General features: G+C 46.4%; 1 protein-coding gene and 1 long non-coding RNA gene across 5 annotated transcripts in view; one reads left to right on the top strand and one right to left on the bottom strand.

Moving 5' to 3' along the window:
* Window positions 1-22,250, bottom strand: part of DCC (DCC netrin 1 receptor) — a 939,742-nt gene that overhangs the window by 52,652 nt on the left and 864,840 nt on the right. For all 4 annotated transcript variants that reach the window (XM_077346794.1, XM_077346795.1, XM_077346796.1 and 1 more), the window contains exons 23-24: window positions 10,955-11,117; window positions 2,624-2,850 (exon numbers count right to left, since the gene is read on the bottom strand). In XM_077346794.1, coding sequence (XP_077202909.1) covers window positions 2,624-2,850; window positions 10,955-11,117 — 390 coding nt within the window. The remainder of the gene's footprint in view (window positions 1-2,623; window positions 2,851-10,954; window positions 11,118-22,250) is intronic.
* LOC143842101 (uncharacterized) lies at window positions 642-21,223 on the top strand. The gene is made up of 4 exons (XR_013232980.1): window positions 642-1,101; window positions 18,896-19,027; window positions 20,044-20,209; window positions 20,970-21,223. It is a non-coding gene; the product is annotated as an uncharacterized LOC143842101 (long non-coding RNA).

Here is a 22,250-nt window from a genome sequence, read left to right as displayed (position 1 = left end):
GGTGGTGGGTTCTCCATCTTTGGAGAGTTTTAAACAGAGGCTGGATAGACATCTGACAGAGGTGCTGATTCTGTGAAGGCTCAAGGGGGTGGCAGGTGACAGTGGATGAGCGATAGGGTTGTGAGTGTCCTGCATAGTGCAGGGGGTTGGACTAGATGACCCATGAGTCCCTTCCAACATGATGATTCTACGATTCTAACCCTGAACTTCCTTGGTGGTCCCATCTCTGAGTACTTAAGTCAGGTTGACCTGGCTTAGCTTCTGATGAGATCAGGCCAGCCTGGGACATCCAGGTCAGGGCTCAAGCACCCCTGAACAGGGACATTTCCCACAATTCTTGATGCCTGCCACAGCCATTCAATGGCCAGGGAAGGGAGAGATTGCAGGAGATGACTTCATTGTAGAATTACAGTCCCAGTCGGCGCTTATCTGGTATCAGAGGTAAGCATTACAATTCACGGCTAGCATCCAGGAATGTTGGCAACACCCTTAGACGCCACGGCGTGAATAGAATTGCCCTTGCTTACGGCATCCCCCTGGTGTTTAGCTACTTATCTAGAAATGGTTCTCTTCTTGCCAAGGAATGCTCAAGGACATGCAGAGGTTTTTTTTTAAAAAGTGCAACCTGAAACAAATGGCGAAGCACACAGTAGCAGCCATACGAATTCCTTCTTGGACATTAACGTTTTCCGAAAGCTTTGCACCTGTGGCCGGCAGATTTCCAGAGGATGGAGTGTCCCGGCGGTCGGCAGCTGCTTGCCAGCCGTTTTCCACATTCCATTTAAATGGCCACCCCCACGGAACGCATCAGAACTCGAGTGCCCATTACGGTTGCCATGGGAACAGTGCCATAAACAGCTTCTTCCTCCCCCCCTCCATCTTGCTCCCCTCCCCTTTTAGAAATTTTGTTCATCTCCTTCAAACTCTTTCCACCTCCCTGGACTTTGCTCTATTATTTCACCTGAACAGCCCCCTCAAAATTCACTTTGGGTTTTGCATTTGGGGAAATTGGAGATCTCAGTTCTGGAATCCAATCAAAGTTACGCCCTGTCGACAGACGCCCTCAACTCTCTGTCAAGTGGATCTAATTGCTCTCTGAAGGTCAGTACAAAGGCTGATAGGAAATGCTGTTCACGTCAAATGGTGGAATCAGACTACTGTTTTTTTTTTTTTTCATTTTTATAATTCCACCTGCCTGTTGGAATGAGCTCCCAGAGGAGCTGTCGGCCCTCGGAGAGCTTTTTGACTTCCGGAGGACTTGCAAAATGGAGGTCTTCCACCAGGTTTACGGTCGAGGCCAGTGCTAGAACAAATGGGTTGTGTCCCTTTTTCCTTTGGGCGCTTGAACATCTTTTATTTATTTCCTAAGGTTGTCTTCAATGAGACTATGGTTGACATCTGTGGTAGTTGTATTATTGCACTGCATTTTAGAAATAGGGGTTTTAATGGGATTTATATGATTTTATTGTATGTTGTTATGTGGATTGTTTATGTAACCCACTGCAAGCTGGTCTCTGAGAGCGGCGGGCTATAAATCCAATTAATTAATAATAAATAAATAAAACAAATAAATATTGCTTTACTGCCATTGGCAGTGATTAGAGCAGCCTTTTTCAACCTTTCGACCATCGAGGAGACCCTGAAATAATTTTTCAGGCTTGGAGGAACCCTGGAAGTGATGTCGGCTGGCCACACCTCCCTGCCATGCCCCCCCCCAGAACTGACATCACCACCCATGTTAACAGGCTCATTCCAGGAGGACTGAAAGGAGGTAGATGGGAGGTAATTTATGGTGGGCGTAGGCATGCAGACTCTGCTCCCTTCCAGGTGCAGAAACCATGAGAGAACTCACCCACACTTCGGAGGGGTTAAGGGAGCAATGTAAGTGGCCAGTTCCGTAGCTTGTGGCCAAGTCCATCAAGGCAGGAGGGAAAAGGCCATGGATACCTTCCAGACCCTTAGCTGGGAATCCCTGGATTATAGGGAAGGTGGCCAAGAACAGCCTGATGTTGTCAGAGTTCAGAAGAGATTGGGAGACCACCAAGAAAGACACCATGGGGGAAGGCAATGGCAAACCAACTCTGATTCTCACTTGCCTTGAAAGCCCCTTGCTGGGATCACTGTAATTCTTAGCCAAGCAGAGTTAGTATTCCAATGTAACCAGGGTTAGTCCTTGGAAGGGAGACCACTAAGGACGATTCTGCAGAGGGAGGTTATGGTAAACCACCTCTGTTTCTCATTTGGTTTGAAATCCCCTTGCTGGGGTCACCATAAGTCTTGGATGGGAGACCACCAAGGAGGAATGCAATGACTTCTCACATACCTCTAAAGCCCCCTGCCAGAGTCCCCATAAGTCAATCGCAACTTGACAGCACTGGTGTCTATAATTGGCAGCAGCTCTCCAGGGTCTCAGGTGGAAGTCTTTCACATCTCCAACCATCAACCACCTGACTCTTTTAAAAGGGAGATGCTGTGGACTGAAGACAAAGCCAATTCTGTACCACTGAGCCATGGACCCTCCCACTAATTCTCTCTTCTGGCAGTCCTTAAAGGTAAACCAAGCAAGGGCTGAGCGTGCAAGGTAAATATTTGCTGGGGTGAAGTGTAAGGAGTGCAACTTTACCAGACTGCGGGGTACTCTTGCTGCCCATCTGGGTTTCGGATTGGGTGTGGCTGCCCGGAGTGAGTTCTTGACAGCTCTGTATCGGTGAGTCTCTCCCTTGGGGATCAGAACCAGCGGGCTTTTCAATATTCTTCATTTCCATCTCTTCGTGGTGTATCCAAAGATCTGGAGGTCTCAGGTCTTTCTGGCTGCCCTTCCTTTTTCCAGCACTGTGAGTAGCACGTTTTCTAGAAAGTGGAGGGAAGAGGAGGGGAAAATAGGGGAAAGAAACATTAGAACCTCAGATATGGAGTAACTTCTGGTTGCTCCCTTTTAGATTTTGCTGGTTCACAGGGTCAGGGTTTCTTTCAACCCCTGTGAAAGCAGCTGATTTAGGGGTGGACTTCATTTTCCCCAAGTGATGTATGATCAATGCTTTAAGGACTGGCACATGTTACAGTTGCCACAAGGAACTGAACTCTATGGTGTCATGTGTTCTTCAAACCATTGCTCTAATGCATAGCATAGTGCATTCCATGCGCCCTCTTTTCATAACTGTAATAGCATGGCAGTCTTTCCCCATGGGGTGATCCTAAGCCACTATGGAATGTACATGAATATTTCAAATACGAGAGCCATGGATCATATGGTTGTTTCCTATGTGAAGCACAAGTCTTACCCAGATTGCTATTTGAGTGGGGAAGATGCACATTATCAGCCTTGTCTAGGTGATGTTGATATTATGATGTGCTCTCCTCCACTGCTAGGGGTCTGCACCACCAGGAATTGAATCCTCAGCTCAAGTCATACCTATGGGCCACATTTCTTCTAGAGTGTGTGAAAAGTTTCCACACAACCATTGGACCTATAGGAAATGTGTGGGAGCAGTATATGGACATAACAACATCCCTGCTGGATCAGACTAGTCGTCCATCTAGCCCAGCACCCTATCTCACACAATAGCCAATCGGTTCCTCTGGAGGGCCAACAACAGGACATAGAGGCTGAGGCCTTCATATGAACACAAGAAGAGCTCTGCTGGATCAGACCAGTGGTCCATCTAGTCCAGCATCCTGTCTCTGGAGGGCAAACAACAGAGCATAGAAGCCAAGACCTTCCACTGATGTTACCTCCTGTGCCTATGAATGTGGAAATTTCCTATGCTATGGCTATGGCTAGTATAGCCATTGGTAGATCTATCCTTCATGAATCTATCTCACCCCCCTTTAAAGTTGTTTGTTCTGGTGGCCATCATGACATCCAGTGGCAGCAAATTCCATGTTTTAATTACTCACAGTTTAAAGAAGCATTTCTTTTTGCGTGTCCTGAATCTGCTGCCCATTAGCTTAATTGGATGCCCTCAAGTATTACTATTACTATTACTATTACTATTACTATTACTATTACTATTACTATTACTATTACTATTACTATTACTATTACTATTACTATTACTATTACTATTACTATTACTATTATTTATTTGATTTCTACACCTCCCCTCCATGTGCACCTTACAATATAGAGTTTAAACAAGGTTAAAATCGTAAAAGGGTAGCATAAAACAATACAGTGAATAGTAGTTATTTCTACCAGATGAGAGTAGAGCTCCCATAATTAAACTAGTAGGGTTATTTTAAAATCTGATTTCCCCTGGTAGGGAAGGGGAGAGGAGGGAAGGGGGGCCCATTTTTGTGTCCAGTTGCTCATTTTGGCCTCAACTATATGTCTGGTCGAGTGCCATTTTAAGGCCCCTCGGAACTTTAGTCGTTCCGATTCGGCCCGGATTTCCCCTAGCAGCTCATTCCGCCAGGCGGGAATCAGGGCCGATAAGGGCCCAGCTCTGATCAAGGCCAATCACACTTCTATAGGGTGGGGGAATCACCAACAGATTGGAATTAGCGGAACGCAGCGCTCTTCAGCGGATATACTCGGGGAGGTCCCTTAGAAATACAGAGAGAGGGAGAAAAAATTCTCTTGGTCAGCTCTCTCCACCCCACGTATAATTTTATAAACCTCTCTCATGTCCCCTATGTAAACTTCTGTCATGGGTAATGTGGCAAGCCAGAGTGTATATCGCACACATAGAGAAGCTCGGCCCAGCGCTCCAAACTAGCTCTACGCCATGAATGTCATTGCGTCTTTGGCCGGAACAGTTATGACCATCCTGATTTCTACGGAAAGAAAAGACTCAGTTCCCTGGGATTTCTTTCCCTGGGCTCCTAAGCCAGCTGAGACAATTGCATTACAAGGATGACATACTTAAGTCCCTGGGGTGGGTGGGGGGTGGGGTGGAACAAGATACCAGGTGTCTGATTATTCCCATCCCCAGCTGCTTTACTCACTCTAGCTCCAGCTGAGGCTCCTCGCCAACCCCCTTCCAGCTAGTCACACGGCCCTCTGCTGTCAGCATGTGCTGGGAAGATGAATGAGAGAAGACTGACGAGAGGAAATGTTGATGGTGGCTCGAGGGGGCGGAGGCCTGCAGCTCGACAAAGCGGGCCATTTGTCCACCAGCTGATGCGCGGCGGCTAAACGGCTCCCTCCAGAAATGGAGGCGTTCCCGTTTGGAAGCACATGTTTTCTTGATGCTGTGACTGCTTATTGTGGACATCCCCCTTTCCCTTTAGCAGGACTAGCAGACTGCTGCTCTTATGCGTTCCACCCGCTCCTGACAGCATCGGCAGAATTTCTTTTAGACGCGGACTGAAACGTGTTCTTTTTTAACCCACCGGAGAATTCAGGGTGTCAGATCCCGACACGTTAAGTTTGCCATTTTATGAATATGCATTACAATATGTTCTTGTCTAAATCATAAATGCAAGCAACTTATATGTACAAAGCTTTTCTTGTTTTTTTTAAAAAAAGCAACACGATAGAGAATGTAAACCTGTGTATGAAAGGAAGAAGAGGATGATGAAGAAGAAGAAATGTTGCTTTTTATACCCTGCTTTCCTCTCCCCTAAGAAGAAAGGGCACTTGGCCCTTTCCAGTCCAGTTTCCATCCTGACCATGGGGTGGAGATCAGGGGTAGTCAACCTGTGGTCCCCTAGATGTCCATGGTCTACAATTCCCATGAGCCCCTGCCAGCGTTGACCGGTCCCTGGCCTAAAGCATCCATGAAAAAAGGCCCTAACCACCAGAAGAAGAAATTGGACCCTATCCACCAGAAACATTTTCTGCATACTTCCCATGACAATAAGTAACACTGGAGCAAGAGACCCTTTTGTGCAAGAGAAATTGCTAGTGGATTGGATCTATCATCTCAAATGAGATAATGTGATACCTTCGTTACAAGCAGTTGTAACCCAGATGGTCAAGAAGCCCCTGTCTGCTCTCCATCCAAAATTCCAAAGGAACTTATTTTGGGCTAAGAATGTTGCACTCAATCTAAATGCCACAGACGTTTCAGTAATTTCCCACGAAATTAGATATATAAATGAGGGTGTCATTCCGGACAGGTTTCCAGCTCTTGTACAGCATTGCTATTGTTATCTTAGATGAAAAAAAAACCAGAAAAAAAGTGTAACATTCCAGATACATTGTTTATTTCAACAAATTGCCACCCGTCTCACTGATAATAAGCAGTGACAGGAACGCGAAACAAGACTACAGAGAGAAAGGTCATCAGTTACAAGAAATGAAAATGAATGAGTCATCCAAGAATAGGTTCCCCTTGTACAAACGTCAGTTTTGGGTCCCATTCTCAATTACTGTCAAGCCCAAAAGATCTAGTGGGAAGTGGCACCTTGTCACAAACTTTCTGTAATCGGTTCTGACACTTTGTGCAATACAAATGGTAGGGAGGAAAATCTTGAAAGAGGCAACTTGGCTCTGTGTTTGTAAGTGAGTAAGTAAGCCAAGGAAATTCGTTCATGGTGGAATGCAGGTGGTTTGACAGCAGCTGAGAGGCAATGTGGGGCAGTGGCTAAGAGTAGCAGACCCTAAAACTGGAGAACTGGGTTTGATTCCCCTCTCCTACACTCAAAATCTGCTGGGTGACCTTGAGGCTGGGTGACCTTGAGTCAGTCAGCACTCCCCCAGGACTTTCTCAGCCCCACCTTCCACACAAGGAGCCTGTTGTGGGGAGAGGTAGATATCAAACAGCTTTGAGAAACATGAGGCCTGCTGGGTGACCTTGGGTCAGTCCCAGTTCTCCCAGAGCTCTCTCAGCCCCACTTACCTTACCTCTATTGTGGGGAGAGGAAGGGAAGGCGATCAGGTAGTGAAAAAGTCGGCTACAAAAACCAACTCTTCTTCCAAACGAACGCTTCATATGGTGTCAGCAAGAATCAACTGGGAGGGGTGGGTTCCAGTGAAGAAACAATTATGAAATAGTACAGATGCACGGAGACAACAATATGGCAATAATAAATCCAAATAGAGTGGTCTCTCTGCAGTTTCAGATGTTTTTTAACGTGTTGGAACTCATATGGTGTCAAGCAAATTGCTCTGCAGCTAGCCTGAGTGTTGTTAGAATCATAGAATCATAGAGTTGGAAGGGGCCATACAGGCCATCTAGTCTAACCCCCTGCTCAATGCAGGATCAGCCCAAAGCATCCTAAAGCATCCTAAAGCACATTGGTTCTCAGCTGCTATCAAACTAGCTGTTTTCACCAGCTAGTCCTTCAGCCTTACTTTATGGCTGTGTCTTCGAAGTCCTGAACAGAATGGACTACCTTCTGCATTTATGTAGATTTATACTCCTTCCTTTATACTAAAAATAGCAGGTGGAGACAGCTTACAAGGGCATGTGTTAAAACAGATAAATGGCACAACAGATTCAGTGACACAAAGGACCCAGCTACAACCGCAGCCTGTCATAAAAAAGACAGTAACAAAAACCTATAATACTGATAGAAGCAATAAGATTGTAATTTGTGATAATGATCAGAATCAGCAAGAAGGGGGGGGGGTGAAGGGGAAATAGCACATTGTCAGGAAAGCAATTCGTTTCACGTGATTCTACGTTCGGCTCAACATCTGGGAGAAGTTCCAGACAGTGGAATAGGCTTCTTCAGGATGTGGTGGGTGGTTCTTCTTTGGAAGTTTTTTAGCAGAGGCTAGAGAGTCATCGAGCCTCTTGTGGTGCAGGGTGGTAAGGCAGCAGAAATGCTGTCTGAAGCTGTCTGCCCATGAGGCTGGGAGTTCAATCCCAGCAGCCGGCTCAAGGTCGACTCAGCCTTCCATCCTTCCGAGGTCGGTAAAATGAGGATCCAGCTTGCTGGGGGGTAAACGGTCATGACTGGGGAAGGCACTGGCAAACCACCCCGTATTGAGTCTGCCATGAAAACGCTAGAGGGCGTCACCCCAAGGGTCAAACATGACCCGGTGCTTGCGCAGGGGATACCTTTACCTTTACCTTTTTAGAGAGTCATCTGGCAGAAATGCTGATTTGAGGAACTTAGGCAGATTGATAATGGGTGGGCAGGAAGCACTGTGCCTGAGCTTGGCTCTTGTGGCCCTTTCTTGCATGTCCAAGGAAACGCTGATCGCCACTTGGGGGTCAGAAAGCAAATTTCCTCCAGACCAGACTGGTCAGGGATTCTGGTTTTTTATTGGGGAAGGGGCATCATCTGTACATGGAATTGGGGGTCACTGGTGGGCAGGTAGTTTCCTGCATAGTGCAGGGGGTTGGACTAGATGACCCTGGAGGTCCCTTCCAACTCTGTATGATTCTCTGAAATGCCCTCTGAAATAAAATAGTTTTCAGCAGATCTCCAGCAAGAAAGTGAGAACAAGAGAAGTTTCTTGGGACCAAAAGTCTGACCACAGCAGGGAAAGGTCGATTTCAGGGTTTTGTTAATCATGAACCTGTCTGATCTACATCAGAAGACATTCTCCATGTGCCTCTACTATCTGAAGATAATAGGGCAGAATCAAGGGGAGCACCATTTTTAGTGCTGGCACCCAATAACGGGAAGGCCTTTCCTGTACAGATTTTTGGGGTGTGAACCCTGGTTGCCTTGGAGGCAATCACATGATGGGCTGATGGAGCCAATCAGAAAACATTAGCAAGCTGCAGGCCTAGCACTGACTTTGGGCCCTTATCTGAGGTTTGAAACCTCCTTGTAGAAACATCTGGATAGAATCATAAAACCATTGAGTTGGAAGGGGCCATACGGGCCATCTAGACCCACCCCCTGCTCCGTGCAGGATCAGCCTCAAGCATCCAGGAGAAGGATCTGTCCAGCCGCTGCTTGAAGACTGCAAGAGAGGGGGAGCTACTCATCTCCTTAGGCAGCTCATTCCACTGCTGAACTACTCAGACCCTCTGATATCTAGCTGGTACTGTTCTGCACATAGTTTTAAACCATGACTATGGGTCCTCTCCTCTGCTGCCCACAGGAACTGGTCCCTGCCCTCCTCCAAGTGACAACCTTTCAAAATACTTCAAGATACCATGCACTGGGAACTTCACTGCCCCAGCTCTTGTGCAGGAGCACAAATTGAGAGTGGATGAGGCACACCGGGCCAAATGTTCCCCCATGTGGGTGCAGGAAGAGGTGGGGCAACCTGCCACGACTAAAACTCCAGCCTGCAGCCCAGCATGAAACCTCCAGTGCATAAACGGTCATATAGGCGCCATTTCAGAATGGCCCTTTCCCTCCTCTCCTGCTCCCCGATGGGGCAAATGACAAGTGAAAAGCAAGATCATCATTCAGTAGCATCAGGCCTTGAGAGAGTTGGCTGGGAGCCTCATGACCGTGCCGTAAGACTTTGCCTCTCCAATCCAAACCCATTATTGTGCCATATTGCAAATCCTCCATTAGGGAAGGAGTCTGCCCACGCCAAGCGGTAAACGGATAACCAGGAAGCCCACGGAGGCCCCTTTCCATCAGCCTCATCTGACCTGACGTCCCATCACTGCTCATGACCGTGGTGAGAAGTGATCCCTCCTCCCTGCCTTGTTTGACATGCGCTTCATAAAGGGACGCCAACCAGCACCAACACAATCGCAGGAAAAGAGCCTGTTCCAATTGCAAATGCTAAAGAAAACGATTTCCCCTTTTCTTTTGGGCCACGTTTGCACGGCGCCGCTTGGTCGGACCTGGAACGGAACGGAACCGAACCTTCCCTCCAACCGCACACAGCCCGGATCCATCCGAGCTCAGCGCCGAACGGCCGGGAGCTGAAACCCGAATGCCAAGGCTCACGAGTGGCAGAGAGACAGGGCGAAGTTACAAGCGGAGAGACGTCCCAGGGAAAAGCGGCTGACAACCTAATGATACCACGGCGGCGAACGTGTTCTCTGGGCACCTGGATGCTGCTGCCTCTATTGGTTTTTTACCCGCTTGCTTTTTAAAGCCTGCCCCACAACCAGAGATGCCTGTCATGATCAGTCAGCGCCGTGCCGTAAGGCATTCTTAACATATGCTTAGCTGGCCTGGCTTTAACTAGGGAAGATTCTTTTTGTTCAAAGTAGTTGTCGAGCGGAATAGTCACAGACTGGTGGCTTTTTGGGGTGGGGTGGGGGACCCCCTCTCCTGTGATCATATTGCCACTGTATGCTTTTCAGTTCTGGGAGTTATCAGACATTAAAAACCCAGACTCCATCAAACCAGCAGCTCACTTCTCGTTGAAACTGATAGCTGTGGCTTCTGATCCTCATCTCTGGCTGGCTGCTCTGCACAATTCTAAGCTTTCTCCTTGCTCTGTTGTCTTGCTCTGAGTATCTTATTACTGGGCTTTCTCAACCAAGGTTTCTTGACAGCCCTGGGATTGCTTGACAGCCCTGGAAGGGTTTCCCGAATGGGTGGGAGTTAATTGATTTTTATGCATTTTTCAAGTTCTTAACCATTTATCATGCGATATGATCAAATATGGCTGTGTCAAATCACCCCCAAATGGCCAATGATGGGCCTGGAGGGGGTGGGAAGGGGAGGGGCCCCAGGTGGGTGTGTCCACAGCTCTGCTTCCCAACCATATTCTGCATGATGGCACCACTTCTAGGGGTTCTCAAAGCCTGAAGAATTTTTCAGGGGTTTCTCAATGGTGAACACGTTGAGAAAGGTTGATCTAGGGGCAGTCAAACTGCAGCCCTCCAGATGTTTATGGACTACCATTTCCATGAGCCCCTGCCAGCAAACACTCATGAGAATTGTAGTCCATGGACATCTGGAGGGCCGCAGTTTGACTAGCCCTGGAGCCGTCAAACACAGGCTTTCCTTTGGATTCATATTTAATTTGCCCTAAGATGAAAACCAATCAGAGAAAACAGAACAGGTTAGCCTCGACCCAGAGTAGGAAGGAAAGGTGAGTGGCAGAATCCCCATTCAGAAGCAGAATCACAACGGGCCTTCTTGGGGGCTTAAAAATCACACACTCCAGACACCCATTCAAAGCACTTACTTCCTCTGCTGAGCTGATGAACGCCTGGTGCAAATCACAGCCACGATCACCACCACCACGACAGTGACCACCCCGACGGTGACCACGATAATGACGAGGAGATTACTGTTCTTCTGGGGCGTCACGCTTCCATGGGGGGGATGCATCTGTCCAATGGGTGGCTCTGAAAGGACACATGTTGCAATGAGAGATTTTGACCAGCATGGAAAGGCTGAGAATACCTGGAGCAGAAGGGAAGGAGTCTCAGCTCTTGGCTAGAAGAGACAGAAACATAACCATTAGTCACTTAGACTTCTCGGGAGCAGATCTACCAGCCAAATGCAGCACAAAAAAAAAAATAGTTTCATGGCTGCTCACTCCCTTGGCTCCTCCCCTTGTCTTCTTCGAGAGGGCAAGATGTGCAAAACAGAAGGCTGGGTTGGCGTGGGGAAACCATAAGCCAGTTCTAATTTCCTACGACATCTGCTGTGAGCTACCTGAGTACCAAAGCTTTATTATGTATCAGCCAGGGCTGGGAAGATCCTCCCAACTCCTCTCTCCTTCATTCTTAGTATGACAATTACTGGATAGACAACTAAATTAGTTTTAGATTTTAATGTATTTAGCCTAAGAGTTGATATTTTACTGTTATACGTTACCTTGATGTAATTTTATTGACAGGATCTGCCCTGAGTTGCTTGAGATGGGATGGAATATAAGCTGCTCCAGGGTCACCTAGTCCAACCTCAGTAAAAAGGCCCTTCTTGATAGATGGGAGTCCAGCAAGTATAAATGCTGGGATATGTTGGCAGTGTATCCCAGAACAGGGGAGATCAAGTCTTAAATAGCGTAAGTGTTATGTATGCGGGCATTCCATGCCAGAACCTTATTCAAATAAGGGCTGCAACCAGTCATATCATGCACAGAATGGATCAAAGAACTGCTCTTGCCTAGGACCAATCAGGTTCTTTGGTGGGCATTCCAAAGTGTAAATAAGTTTGTGTTGCATTTATGTTAGAATCATAGAATCATAGAGTTGGAAGGGGCCATACAGGCCATCTAGTCCAACCCCCTGCTCAACGCAGGATCAGCCCTAAGCATCCTAGAGCATCCAAGAAAAGTGTGTATCCAACCTTTGCTTGAAGACTACCAGTGAGGGGGAGCTCACCGCCTCCTTAGGCAGCCTATTCCAGGCAGCCTATGTTCCTTGTTTGGTGTTGGGAGTTGGTGTTGAATTGACTAAAAGAGCTGTTTGTTTTGGAAGAACTTCATGGTCAGTGTTTACCAAACCTGCAGACACTTCAGTAAGAGAACCGAGCAAAGGCTTGGAAGACCCTCCCTCTTAGTCCAGAGGCCAATGGGAGACATCCTACAGTGGCATCAGACGGCTGAGTCCCCAATACCACATGTCATTTCCACAACCAGTCCCACATTTGAATGACATGTGTTTGGGCCAGGGATGTGGGGCGAACCCACAAAAGAGCAGCAGAGCGAGTTGGCAGATGTTCCGGAAAACTCGACGATTGCTACCTAGGGTACAATTTCCCCGCAAGTCGATTTGATGTTTTATGCTGCGGAAACACATTTGTGACATGCGCGATGAGGGGGTCATGGTTTACGGCAAATGTCCCACTTACTTGATGCCCAAAAAGACAAACAGCCTGACGTCCCACTGTCACAAATTTACTCCACTCTCTTCCTTTGGGGAAAAAAAAAAAAAAAAGCTCCCCATAAAAGCCGATAAAATTTAATGCCTGCCATGGGCATGTGGATTTCACCTCAAAGGGTCCAGACCGGTATCGTAAAACTCAGGGGATTTATGTGTTGATGTATTCCATAGATACAGCAAACAGGAAAATACCAAAGCCATTTCAAGTCTGATGCTTGGCCTTTATTTGATACGAACGGCCATTAGCTTGTCAGATTATTAACACTCTCTCCCGAAGATGCGGAAATGGAAGGGACTGGGTTGTTAAAATTGTCCTGCCCGCTGGTGTTGACAGGATAATGAACTTGGTGTCTATTGGCAAATTTTAGTGCTTGTCCGAGCGCTCGGCTCACAGTCTGCCAGAAATTATGTTAAATTAATATATTGCCATGGCGGTACCCTTTATTTGAAAGTATTGTTCTCTTCTCAAAAATCACAGGAATATCTCGGGCTCAGCCTGAGGAGCATTTTCTGTTTCAAAGTAGGAAACCAAGGCAAAGGATTGGGCCCCAAAATATATTCCTTTGGGGGGATTTTTAAATAATCCCATTATTGGCATTGGGAGTTTAGTCTGGTCTAAGGGTTTAGTTTAGCCTACTCCTTAGTTTAGACTACTCCTTGGGGTGGGTTTAAAACAGGTTATAGAACCATAAGGTCGAGAGGGGCAATACAGGCCACCTAGTCCAACCCCCTGCTCAATGCAGGAGGATAGCCTAAAGCATCTATGAGAAGTATCTGTCCAGTTGCTGCTCATTGAACATCAGTGAGCATCATCTCCTTAGGCAGCTGATTCTACTGCTGAACTAGACCCATTGAATCCTGCAGTGGGAAGGGGCCACAAAGGCCACCTAGTCCCATCCCTGACTCAATGCAGGATCAGCCTCAAGCATCCAGGATAAGGATCTCTACAGCCACCGTTTGAAGACCACCAGTGAGGGGGAGCTCCCCACCTCCTTAGGCAGCCTATTCCACTGCTGAACTACTCTGTGAAAATTGTTTTTCTGATATCTAGCCGATACCATGCTTCACATAGTTTAAACCACTTCTGTGAGTCCTCTCCTCTGCTGCCAACAGGAACCGGTTTTTGCCCTCCTCCAAAGGACAACCATTCAAATAATTAAAGACCACAGTCCTGTCCTCTCTCAACCTCCTTTTCTCCAGGTTGAACATTCCCAAGATTACGCCTGTTTACACTGTGTGCTGTTATATATTCCAGTTTTAGTAGTGATTGCATCCAGTTTTAGAGGGATTGTATCCGACTCTGCTACCTTGCTATAGCAGAAGAGGTTCTTTCTCCAGAAAAAAAAAACTTCTTGCACTGGTGTAATGCTTTCCTTTTAGCTGGGCAGAGTGGTAGAATGTTATCTCACATGCATTAAACCAAGTTGGCCAAAGTTAGAATACTAAAGGATGCCAAAGATAGGACACATGAATGTGCATGAAGCTTGTCTTACTCTGGGTACAATCACTGCTCTATTTAGGTCAATGTTGCCTACTCTGACTGCCAGGAGCTCTCAAGGTTGTCAAAGCAGAGGTGTTCTTGAATGGCAGGATCCAGGTGCAAGTCATGTGCTCCACTACTGGGCCACCCTCCTCTGAGAAACCTTGTGGTGATGCTTCTTCTCCAGAAAGGCTACTGTCATTGTCTTGTGTGTGTGTGTTTAAGACGGGATAGCACCACAGTAACTTATGTGTGGCGGTACAGCAATATGAGTATGGAAGCCAAATCAGAAGAGAACACATTGGGACCTGATGATACAGCCCAGTGGCTACACTGTAGAACAGGGGTAGTCAACCTGTGGTCCTCCAGATGTTCATGGGCTACAATTCCCATGAGCCCCTGCCAGCAAATGCTGGCAGGGGCTCATGGGAATTGTAGTACATGAACATCTGGAGGACCACAGGTTGACTACCCCTGCTGTAGAACACTGGTGCTCCCTCTGCAGCTCATAGAGAGCCATGTCTGCAGTTGCCATCAATGAAAAGACTCATATTTTCTTCCATCCGTGGAATGAGGACTAAGCTTTAAGGAGGGTTGCTGGTCACCCATTCATCTGGCAGCAGCTGCTTCAAGGTGGAATCCATCTATCAACCACAAGAACCCACTTTTCTGAAACATGGGACAGGTGCCACAATGGGGAATGGTGCACAGAACAGCCATAGAACAGCCACTCATAGTTTAGTGTGGTTAGGTCTTTGTTGAGTTCCCAATGTTAACTCCTGTTACCAACTCTTGTTAACGATAAGGTTCTTTAAGAGAAATAGCAAAGAGAAGCCAGGGGTTTCCTTGCTGAAAATTAAAAGCAAGCTTACAAGCTTCCCCTAGGGCCCCTCCTCCCAGTTTGGATCTTGGCATGTTATATAACAGACCAGGCTCTGCAGTTTCTCAAGCCCTGATTCCCATGCAAAAGCATGCATAACAGCCTAGACACTAGGGAGGGCCCATATTAGACCACTATTATGGAAGACACATTGCCCCCCGGTAGAGTTCTGGGTTTGTAACAAGAAGAAGAAGAAGAAGAAGAAGAAGAAGAAGAAGAAGAAGAAGAAGAAGAAGAAGAAGAAGAAGAAGAAGAAGAAGAAGAAGAAGAAGAAGAAGAGTTGGTTCTTATATGCAAGGTTTGAATTCTCACCTACAAGGCCATACATGGTCTGGGCCCAACATATCTAAGGACTGCTGGTCTGGATATGTTCCCCAGAGGGCATGTAGCTCAGCAACTGCAAATCATCTGGTAGTCTCTGGCACCAAAGAAATCTGACTGGCCTCAACCAGGGACAGGGCTTTCTCTGCCTTGGACCGTACCTGGTGGAATGAGCTCCCAGAGAAGATCAGGGCCCTAATGGAACTAGCACAGTTCTATAGGGCATGCAAGATGGAGCTAATGGTTGAGACCAGTTCAGACAATGGGCTTCCCCAGTTCTCCATTCTCACCTGAACCTCCATCAAATGAAAAGCACAATAAACACTTGAACCAGGTCTATAGCTTTGGTGCCATTAACAACAATGTATTGATTTTTTACATTTTTAAACTGTTTAATTGTATCTTATGAATGACATCAACTGCTCCAAGATGACAGTTTCAAGAGGGTCGGTCTAGAAATGCAAATAATAAACGGATGAATCATAAAGAAACATGCCTAGAAGAATGCATCAGTCAAGCAGGGTCAAGTTTGTAAAATGCTTTCAATAGATGTAATGAAAAAGAGAAACCACTACACAATTCCAAGAAGGCAAAAAACAGGTCAAGGGAACATCACTTGGCAACCATGAAGACAGGTCAAAGAAACATTACAAGACACGTCCATGAGAACAATAAACGTGTGAAGAGGGTCTTGACAACTCCCCAACCACTGAGTATCTCTGTTGTAGAACTAGGGGATACAAGATCAGTATGCAAACCTTTACAGAGCCACAGTGTTGAAACTATGTTCTCCGGAAAGTCACATTCTCATGCCATTGTATATAAATAATGCCAGTTTGGGTCTATGGGTGCCCAGCAAGCAGATTTCCATGAGCTTACCATGAGCCCAGCCTTTCTTGACTTTTATTACCATTGAGAAAACCCCGAAACATTCTTCAGGCTTCGAAAAGCCCCAGAAATGGTGCAGTCATGCAGGAAATGCTTGGGAAACATAGCTGTGGACATTCTCACCCAGGGCCACTCCCCTCCCCACCCCCCCCAGGCCCATCATTGGCCATTTTGGGAGGGGTGGGGCAGGTCAAGGTGGCCATATACGATTGTATCGCCCAATAAATGTTTAACAGTTTAAAAAAAATATGTTAAAAGTTAATTAAGCCCCACCCATTCAGGAAACCCTTCCAGGGCTGTCAAGAAACCCTCAGAGTTTTGTGAAATTTTGTTGAAAGCGTCCATTAAATATGTAGCACACCACATTTGCAAATGTGTGCTGTCAGCACAGCTCTCCAGCCTGGTATGACAGCCTGGGTTGTGAGGGTATATGGATCCAGTCCAGAAATCTGGAATCTTGCTGATCTAAGGGAGTGAGGGATAACCCCTCCTGCCCCCATCTTCCCAGGAAACAATAGACTGCAGATTAGTTGAAAGGGATACTCACACATTGTTCTGGCTTGTGAACATGTGCGGGCTTAGATGACATGCTATGAGAAATGGCACTCCTATTCTTTTGTATGTAGCATTAAATAGAATAATCCTCCACCCTTTCTATTTTGTAGGAACAGGGGGAGAAGATTAGATCAGTCATTACGCCAAGGTATAACCAATTAGCAAGTCTTAGCCGGAATTTCAGTTCTGGGGTCTTTTCTCCCCCCCCCCTTTTCTTTCAAAGTCTCATTGCTAAATCAACTCCATAAATGATCTGGGCAGCTGAGATTCAAAAACGACAACGACAACACAGAAAACAGACAATAAAGCAAAATAAACAAGGGAGGAATAGTACATAATCCAATGACCCGAAGCCACCTAACATAATAGCCAGCTAAATATCACAGAAAAGAGCCTTGTTCTTTCTTCTTCTTTGAAGAGATAAAGATGGAATACTCCTATCCAGATAATCAAAACCAGCTTAAAAGTCATGACTTCCTCTCTAATGAGGCAAGCGGTCCTGGCCGGTTGGAAGCCTGGGAAATTGTCCGTTCCTTCGTTCCACCTAAAGTGACAGAGGCAGTTGTCTATCAAATTGCAGCATGGCAAAGAAAACAGTGCCTTTGTCAACTTTAAGGTTACGAGGACATAAATATCATGGGCAGATGCCCAAATACCCCACTAATCTCTCTAGCAATGCATTGCTCATCTATACGTATTAACTATTTTTGTCTTCTTCTGTTTTCTAGTCCTGCTTCCTAGCACGACTAGTACTTTCCTTTTTCCAGCACAGGGATCCCCAAACATTTGGAACATGTGGACACATTTGGAATACTGACAATGGCAGGGTGGGTGGAGCATTGAAAGGGCCGCTGCAAAATGGTGGCTGCAGCAGGCGGAGCCAGTCAGAAAAGGATTGCCACAGCTGACCTTCAGTCACACCATGAAGATCCTTGTGCTGTGGTGGTAGCTGCTGCTAAAGCAGCCTTCGTTGATTGATTGATTGATCAATCAATCAATATAGAACCCCTCTCAGTAGCGTGCCTTGGGGCTGTCATCCAGGTCTAAAACTCAATAAAACAGTAGTACAGAAGATAAAAGCCACATTCAAATTATGTGAGCCAAAATTCAACACTGAGATATTGAAGGCAGGTTGTTGCCAGCAAGAGTTAACATATAGGGAAGGGGGCAGGGGAGAAAAAAAAGGGCAGATGGGGCAGGAGGGAAGCCCAATATTGTCATACTTGTTGTCTCGCTATATAGCTACCTATCTGGCCTCAACCAGAGGCCCGTCAGAAGAGCTCCGTCTTGCATTTAAACAAAAATCTGCAATGTCGATCAAATCACCAAGGGGCCAATCAGAGGTTCTGCTGGGCAAAACCTCTTCCTGGCTCCGCCCACCTCCTAAAAACACTCAGCGGGCACAAGACAAAGTGTCAAGAGGCACCGCAGCAGCCATGGGCACTATGTTGGCCATCATTGTTCCAACACATTCTCCCCTTTGGCGACTGAGTTTTAATGGCATTATTGCATGCTTGGTTGCATTGCTTGTACTGCTGCTGTTTTGGCCGCATGGTTTCTGTTCCAGTGGGGCTGCTTTTTACTGGATAGCCCACCTGGAGGCTCAGTGCGAAAGGCAGACCGCAAATAAATGAAATAAATAAAATAGGTTAGAGATGAGCAAACCGACGGATGTGATGTTGTTACATTCATGTTTCCCCCCACTCCTGTTCTGTGTCAGGAGCTGCCACTTGAAATGGCAGGAAATGTTAACACGGTAATGTGACTTCATGCATTTTGTCCAGTCACTTGTCACCAACAAGGAGAATGCAGTTGGTTCCCCAAAAGGTTGAATCTGAGAGTGAGAATGAAGGAGAATGAAGCTTGGAGCTGCTTTACAGAAACGGCTGGTCAATAGAGGCCCCATATGAGGGGGAACATAAGAGCCTCTTGTGGCGCAGAGTGGTAAGGCAGCAGACATGCAGTCTGAAAGCTCTGCCCATGAAGCTGGGAGTTCGATCCCAGCAGCTGGCTCAAGGTTGACTCAGCCTTCCATCCTTCCAAGGTCGGTAAAATGAGTACCCAGCTAAATTTAATCTCTCACTGTATGTATGTATGTGTGTCTCTCTGTGTGTGGTTTTTCCCCTTAACAAACCCCCAAACACTGCTGTATGCCTTTTGAATCCACAGATACAGTCTTGGAAGCCCTTGGTTGCAAGTAAAATGAACACACCCCCTGATGGATCTGCCAATAACGATGCCGGTTGATCGCCACCGCTAAGACCTCTTTTCTTCCCAGGCTCTGATAACGAAAATTCTCGGGTACCAAACAATGCAGAGACCTAATTAAACGGCTTTGATTTACAGATGCGATCTGGGGCACGCCTGCCTAATGTACAAAAGAAAAGTCATTCATCCAGCCGTAAACCATGGCTTTTAATAAAAGAGGCAGGCTGTAGTAGGCGCTCTTCATCTTGTAGTGCAGAAAATAATCAGTCATATATAATCAGGGATGTGACTTGTACTAATATTCTATTTTCCAGCATGGCTCTAGGTAACAGGCAGACATTCACATCTCCGTATACATTCAATAAATGGGACGTGCTAAATCTCCATTAGGTATGGAGGGAAGCGGAGAGAGACGGAGGGTGGTAGCATGGCGAATCTACATTGATAATGATCAGAGGCACTTAAGCATTGTAAACCAGGAGCAAAATTAATAAATAAATAACCAAACCTCCTGCCTTTTACATTCTAATTAGGTGAAAATCAATCTCATCATTGGATAGGCTGGCCGTAGCGATGTGGCGTATACTCCGCCAGTTCTGTGAGGTCGGAGTTAGTGCAAAGAGGTGTAGTGTTCACTGAAACAGGGAATGATTTAGTGCACATTTCCGCCCCCTCCATTTGAATTCTGGAATCGAAGAGTGAGAAGGGGTCATCCGGGCCATCTAGTCCACCCCGCTGATCAGTGCAGGATCAGCCTCAACCATCCAGGATAAGGATCTGTCTAGCTGCTGCTTGAAGACCTCCAGTAAGGAGGAGCTCACCACCTACTTAGGTAGCCAACTGCACTGCTGAACTACTCTTCCACCAGGCGTTTGGTTGAGGCCAGGTCAAAAAGATCTGGTCCCTCCCTGTATAGGCCCTGTAGAGGCACATGCCTTGGTCAGCTGTGCATGAGCACCTCTCCGGAGGGCGGTGGTGGGTTACTGTGGACTAGTGTGGTCTGGTGTCATTGGTTGTGGATGGGTGGTGGAATGGAAACGTTAGGTTTTTCTGCCATGAAGATTGTTGTTTTTGCTATTTTTTTGTATGGTTTTATTGTAAATCACCAGGAGTTGGCTAAGTTTGTGAGTGCTGGTTGATAAATACATGGATGGATGGATGGATAGATAGACTCAAGCAAGCAAGCAAGCAAGGAAGCAAGCAGGAACTTCGTACATATGGGAGTGCCATCAAGTTTCAATCAACGTATCGGAATCCTCTCAGGGGAATTTGAAGGTAAGGGGAGGTATGCCAAGGTCGGCAAAGATGTTTTGCCAATGCCGTCCTCTGCACAGTTTGACTTGGCAGTGCCCCATCTAAGTACTGCCCCTGCTTTGTTTCTTAGATCTTACTATGTCAGGCTACACCATGCCCAAGCTTCCTATAGGACCTTCAGATCTAGCTGCAATATCATTAGACAACCTTCATGTTTGCAGCTGCTATGTGGAATTATCTTATAGTTTAAAACTTTATTTATATCTCTTGTATTGTTTTATCAAGTGTATTTTGTACGCTTTTAGCTGCCCAGTTTGGGATAGAAATGTGATGGAGGAGGAGGAGGAGAGCTGTAGTAGCCACTGGGATGCCCCCTCGCCCAAAAGTCCCCGCTTGTAGTAATCTAATCTGGAACCTCGGTTGGGAAGACTGCTTGCAGCGGACACGGATTGGCTTCTTTAAATGCTCTTTTCATTGTGCACCTTCTGTGATCGGGCTGGTCCCGAAGGGCAGAACACCTTATATGAGAGGAAGGGCTCGGTTTCTATTTCCCGACTTCACAGAATTAACTATAGATTTGGGGTGGAAGGGAAACAGATGCCGAAATGGAACCGACCTCTTAGCACAGTGTCATTTCCTGGCTCTGCCTTTTATAACTGATAAATCTCCCTTACATATAATGACAACTCCGTCATGCTAGAAGCTGCCAAGGCATAATTAATTTTTCTCAATTATCTATTCCATTTCCTTCCTTAATCTCCTGCACTGTTTTTAAATACAGGAACGGCTCTGCTCCAGTGATTCCGACAAGACCCTCGCGTGGTAACGAACTGTAAATATACTGCAGGATAATACCGCCGGCTAATACTTTATCAGTGTTAGCTATTTCCTCAGCAAGCTTATTAAGGCAAAACACTTGGGAAGCTTTGTCCAAATTTTTCACACCAGCTCACCTTGTTAAAAAAAAAAGTGTGATGCTATGGAAACAATCTAAGACATCCTCTGAACTGTGCAATGGTAAATAAATGATTTGTTCTGGGAGCTGTGACGGTTGTCGCAATCTGTACTTTTCGACCCTACACTTGATCTTAGTCAACAGGGTGAGAAGCGATTCACAAACTGTACTTTTCAAAATAGCCCAGGGTTGAGCCACAATATCACAGTAGCATAGCAGCATCTGCTGAGAGTGCTGCACCAGCAAAGGATGTGGACCACCTGGAGTCATCAGGGAAGAGTGGCATACAAGTATAAAAATAAGTAAAATAAGAAGAAGAGCAGAGCTGGTTAAAGAGTAGGTCCAGTTGGGAAATGCTGCTCCTTGCCTGTCAGACTGCCCCTCCACAACAGAGTGCTGAAATACTCTGCTTCTAAACCAGTGGTTCTCAACCTTGGGGTTGGGACCCCTTTTGGGGGCTGATCGACCCTTTCACAGAGGTTGCGGCAGGGCGAGCAGCTTGGCCAGGTTAGATCGAGATAGAGTGTTGGTCTGTCTGGGGCAGTGGAAAAGAGTGAGATCAGCATGGTGGGACAAGAGGCAGAACTGAACTGAGAAACCCCGGGGAAAAACCCAATTTATATACAATCATGAACACTGGATTTGCACGCCATTGGTCAGGGTTTGTTTAGTTTCTGTGAAAGAACACTTGCTTAATTTTATGGTTGGGGATCACCACAACATGAAGAACTGTATCATGGCACGGCATTAGGAAGGTTGAGAACCACTGTTCTAAGCATGAAAGGATAAGCATCTCCATCAAAGGATGAAGATGTCCTTTTCATGCCTACTTAAAGCAAGCTTTATCAACCAGGGTTTCATAAAATCCCAGGGTTTCCTTATACCTATGGCAGGGTTTCCTGAATGGGAGGGAGTTAATTAACTTTTAATATATTTTTATAATTTGTTAAACATTCATTGGGTGATATGAACATATATGGTCATGTTGACCACCCCCCCACCCCCGATCGCCAATGATGGGCCTGGAGGGGATGGGAAGGGGAAGAGCATGGACACAGCTATGTTTCCCAACGACATTCTGCATGATCACTTCTGGGGTTCCTCAAA

The sequence above is a fragment of the Paroedura picta genome, chromosome 7 (assembly GCF_049243985.1).
Source record: "Paroedura picta isolate Pp20150507F chromosome 7, Ppicta_v3.0, whole genome shotgun sequence".
Lineage (NCBI taxonomy): Eukaryota > Metazoa > Chordata > Lepidosauria > Squamata > Gekkonidae > Paroedura > Paroedura picta.
Note: the sequence above shows the minus strand (reverse complement) of the source record. Positions and strands in the feature narration are given on the sequence as shown.